General features: G+C 33.1%; 1 protein-coding gene across 11 annotated transcripts in view; it reads left to right on the top strand.

Moving 5' to 3' along the window:
* Positions 1 to 670: 670 nt before the first annotated feature.
* The window catches only part of LOC117180893 (histone-lysine N-methyltransferase SETD1B), a 436186-nt gene continuing 432136 nt past the window's right edge, over positions 671 to 4720 (top strand). For 10 of the 11 annotated variants that reach the window (XR_004468069.1, XR_004468070.1, XM_033373481.1 and 7 more), the window contains exon 1: positions 672 to 1126. Coding sequence is in view for 9 of the 11 variants with exons in the window: in XM_033373481.1 (XP_033229372.1) it covers positions 1080 to 1126 (47 nt within the window). In the remaining 2 variants the exon portion in view is untranslated. Of the gene's footprint in view, positions 1127 to 4720 lie in introns of all 11 variants that reach the window. The other variant, XM_033373484.1, reaches the window with a different exon arrangement.

Below are 4720 nucleotides of genomic sequence, written 5' to 3'. Positions count from 1 at the left end.
GAACACACATGTAAAATAACCTGTTTCTGATAGATTATTTTAAAAACTTGGTAACCTTGAATTCTTCTTGAAATTAGATTGAAAATGCTACAATAATAATCGTTTTATGAGTTCAAAAATAATGTAAAAATTTTAACAATATTTCTATAATATAAAAAATAATCATTTGTATTGCATAGGTACAAAACTTCATATTTTTAGGTTCTGTTTTTGTTGTAACATTTTTTATTTTACTATATTCAATAACTTTACTTACGTATGAAAATATATCCCCGAATAAACGTCTTGACAACGCCCACAAACTACACAGGCTGTCACCATTTTTTATATTTATTTACAATAAATTATAATTAAATAAATTATAAATAAATCAATTCTGAAAAGTGCGATAAACGTCACATTATTGGGGCACTCGCGACACAAAGCACGGTCCTGTGCTGCACCAAGCTTCACCCAACGAAAATATTCTCGACCAATCAGCTTTATCTAGAAAGTGATAGGTCTACATTTGATATGTTTTTTCTCTCTCTAGAGCCCATCACCGTTCTCCCCACAGCATTACCGGTCCATTTTTATATGTCGATGGCGGTGACGTGACTCTGACGAAACGGGGCTCTCCTGTGGCTAGACCATTTATTTATTGGATCATGGGACTTGAGTTCGCTCAGGACCTTGTTTTTTCAATTTCTCTGGGCATATGAAAATGATTTTTGTACCAGGAACAATTTTAGTAGTCTGATAAGGCATCCCGCCACGGACTCGAATTTAATGAGTGCCCGGTTTGATCTATCACGCACCATTTCTCCGAAAACGTGCTGGGTTTAACCAAGAAGAGTCTGCTTGACTGCTCCCGCGAATATGGATTGATGTAGATGCTAAACGTTGTTCTGCGGCTGGTACATTTCATGTGATCACGTATGTGGGACATCGTGTCGAACTTATTCTGAAACAATTCGGACGTTCGCGAAAAAATTTTAAAACATCACGCGTCAATTCTATTTGATACTCTAATTGAAATCGTCAAATTTGTTCGCATCGGCGCGTTTTTCAGCCCCAAGTGGTATCAATGTTGTCTGGCAATGGTGTGCAAGGAGAACGTGGTATCATGGTTTGGAAATCTGTCCAGGTAATTCAGATAATTTTGATTGCTTGTTTTTCTCTAATCATGCTAAAATTGCTACAATACTATGCAGTTTAAACATCCGCGCTGTTTCCATACATCCAGTTCCTCTTTTTGCTAGGAATTCAGCGCTCTTTGATGAATAGATTTTGTCGATTTGTTTTGGCGAAAGACCACCTACTATTCCGAGTATTGCCTTGGTATTTTCGATGAACATTTATTGCTAAACTTAATTTTAGGATTCTATTTCCCTCTTTCCACACATTTTCATGTCCTAAAAGCGTAATTCGCAAAACTAACTTCTAGTCTAGTCTTTTCATCGTTCCTTGAGAGTTTTTTTCTATTAAGTACTAACTACCTTTTAATAGCTACACAACTTAATAGAGATAGCTAATTACAGCAAAAAATCTGCCTTTTCTTTTTGCTTCGATATTTCGACACTATATATTCAAGAATCTTGCTGTATTTCACAGTTTCTTTTTTTTTTCACTTATTTATTATGCTATTTTCAGGCTGACCCTGTAGCGATAAAGTGTTCTAACTATTTTTTTCTTAACTGTTCTAATATGTAATAGATCTACAACGTTCTACATATTGAAGGATAGTGCTATGAATTTTCATTGATAATACGAGAGAATACCTTATAGGATCAAGTAAAAAAATAATATGCACAACTGCTGATTTTAGGCAATTAGTGCATTCAGGATTGAGCTAAATAAGAAAGCTTTGGATACATGTCCATCAAGATGGTCGAATGAAGCCAAGTCAATTTTTCCGGTTATATCAGATTGCAACTAGCGGAATGAATTTAGCAAAGAAAATTCGTCCGGCTAAAGCAGCGTCAGTAGCCGTATGAGTTTATTTGAAGGGTCCGTGGTCTAAAACTGTTAACTGATATTTCAGAAATTTTACACGGCGAAGGAAACTGAGCCGTTGTGAGAAAAAGCCCGGATTTCTCACAAGACGCCATAAGCAGTTAACAGGTTTAGACCAATGACCCTTCATTTGAAGATATTTCTGCGGTTATACAGGAGAGGACTACTAGCCGGATGATTGTATTCGGCGAGTTTATAGTTTAAAATTTTCAATATCGTGTTGAAATTTTGGCAAATGGTCCAAAGTATATAAGGGCACGTCTGTCTGGCTCATTGCTAACGCCGCCGGAAATAATAGAATGTAATTGGTCACATGAAAGATACAATAAAAAGTATTATACGAAATGAAGCATTGGAATATTATTATTGGGAATAATAAAATATCATTCTCAAACATTTTTCCAATATTTTCGCACAATGTTATTTTTTCGGTTAATTTTATGTACGTATTTTTCTAGTAATTTTGATTCAATGCAGATACTGTAGAGATAAAAATAGTGGCATACATTTTGGAAATTAGAGCAAAATGGTGGCATGCATTTTTTTCAAACGATAAACTTATAATATAAATCAAAGAAAGATGCCTCATTTCGAATAGAATAACTAACTAAAAGTAGTTAAAGACATTTTTTGATACTTTTTGCACACCATTCGCATTGAAATACATAAATCATTGTATGATAAGCAAAAAAGACTAGATAATATTTAAATGTGTGTTTGATGTGCAATGTAACCTTCAAGTCTCAAGCAGGGATCACAGAAGGTAGATAGGCTACAACAAAATGTCAGAAAGATATCTATGGAAATGCCGCTGACAATATCAAAGAAAAGAAAAGTTTAACAAGGTATTTTATACCTTCTTATGCTCTGGAGAAGAATATTCTTTTTGTTAATAAAAGGATATACAGTTACTTAATAATTTACAGAAACAATATTTTCTTCAGTATTCAATGTGATACTAGTTGGATAAACTACTAAACCGTAATGCGCTATTAAAATTTAGAAAGGGCTCGTTAGGCTATTTATCTTTATTAATAATATGTTTTTTATTTTAAGTTGTAAACTCTAAAACTTTCATATTCAATGACATGGCTGTAAACTGTTGAGCTACAACTGATGCTAATTAAATAAGAAAAGTAACATTGAAATGGTTAGAACCACAAGTATATAGGATGCGTGAACACAATAAAAAAGGCGTAAGATCCGATTACCCCATTCCAATAAGTATAAAATGACTGCTAGGAGACTGTGCTTTACGATTATTTAAGTTAAAGCTCAACAAGCACATTATTTTTTAAAGAGCTTATATAATTTCATTAATTTTTAAAGTTTATCGTGAGAAATTTATTCAAATATATCTTATTTTCTACTGGCTTCACTAATGTAGGCTTATTAGTTTCTGATGTAAATGGTTATGTATATACGTCCATTCGAAGATATATTGTTTCCCACTGACTTCGTTTTAATTTCTTAATATATATATATATCCAAACACTAATAACATTTTTAATAACCTTGATTTCTTTATTTATTCTATCCTTCATTTAAAAAAATTCCCTAAAAAAGTCCTCTATTTTAGAAAGAATAGAGACTGTGATCCCTGCTGAAGCCTTACGCGACAGTATTTTGAAAACGCGAATGGCTAAGCTCGCATTCAAAGGTATTAATCCTTATTTGGCACAGGGGGTTATATACGACCTCAGACGTTTAAAATTGTAAATTTAGAGTAAACACAAGGACAGCGGGTTTATAGTAACATATATCGATAATTCGGATGTTAAACTAACTTTCAGGACATGGAGCGTAAGGTGTGCCAAGATAAAATTAATCAGAATTGCAATTCTTATTGCAATTTCAACTATTTTTTTTGTTAATTTAAATTTAATATTTAGTGATATAACCGATATGATCTTTTAAAATAAGTATTCAAAAATATATAAAAAATTTTCAAGTAAAAATGGTTAATACTTTATTATTTATAACAGTTTTTTCACGCTGTGGTCAGCGAGCCCATGTGCCAAGTACGTTGCTCCAGGGAGGTGTGCCAAACAAGGGTTAAAAATGTTGAAACCCTTAGAATTCGTTTTCGGCCATTTCTGTCCTTCGTTTTCTAATCCTCATCAGGCGGCGAAAATAATAAGATTCCGATGCCTTTCAAAGCCGATTCGAGCTGCCAAACGTAACCTTCAGTAAATTAAAAACACCATTTTTGTTTGGAGCATCAAACCCTCCAAAAGTATGAAATTTGCAAAATCAAGTTGGATTGTACATAAAAAGCTTTTTACAGGGTGTCTACTCGTCGGGAAACCGGAAAAATGAGGGAAATTTTACGTCACGGGAATAAACCGGGAAAATGACGGGAACTCATTAAGCTGTTGGGAATTTCGTTTCTTTTGAAAATATTGTCACACATTTGAAAGACTTCGTTAGAATGATCTTGATCATGTCCCATGGGAATGCAGCCTTTGAACGTGGTTTCACTGCTAATTCTAATAATATTATTGAGAACCATTCAGAAAAAAGTTGGATTGCACTCAGAACAGTTGAGAATTTTTATTTATGAAAATAAAAAACAAAAAGAAGAAAGAAAAAAATTGATCAGGCAGTAACAAAACTCGAAAATAAGAGAAAAATGATGATTGAAAATGTTACTAATATTGAGTCTCAAATTGCAGAAAAACATTCAAGATATCTAAGTAATACTGTTAGCAGGAATTTTATAATA

The sequence above is a fragment of the Belonocnema kinseyi genome, chromosome 9 (assembly GCF_010883055.1).
Source record: "Belonocnema kinseyi isolate 2016_QV_RU_SX_M_011 chromosome 9, B_treatae_v1, whole genome shotgun sequence".
In the NCBI taxonomy this organism is placed as follows: Eukaryota; Metazoa; Arthropoda; class Insecta; order Hymenoptera; family Cynipidae; genus Belonocnema; species Belonocnema kinseyi.
The sequence above is the reverse complement of the archived record's forward strand: the minus strand, read 5'-3'. Positions and strand labels throughout refer to the sequence as shown.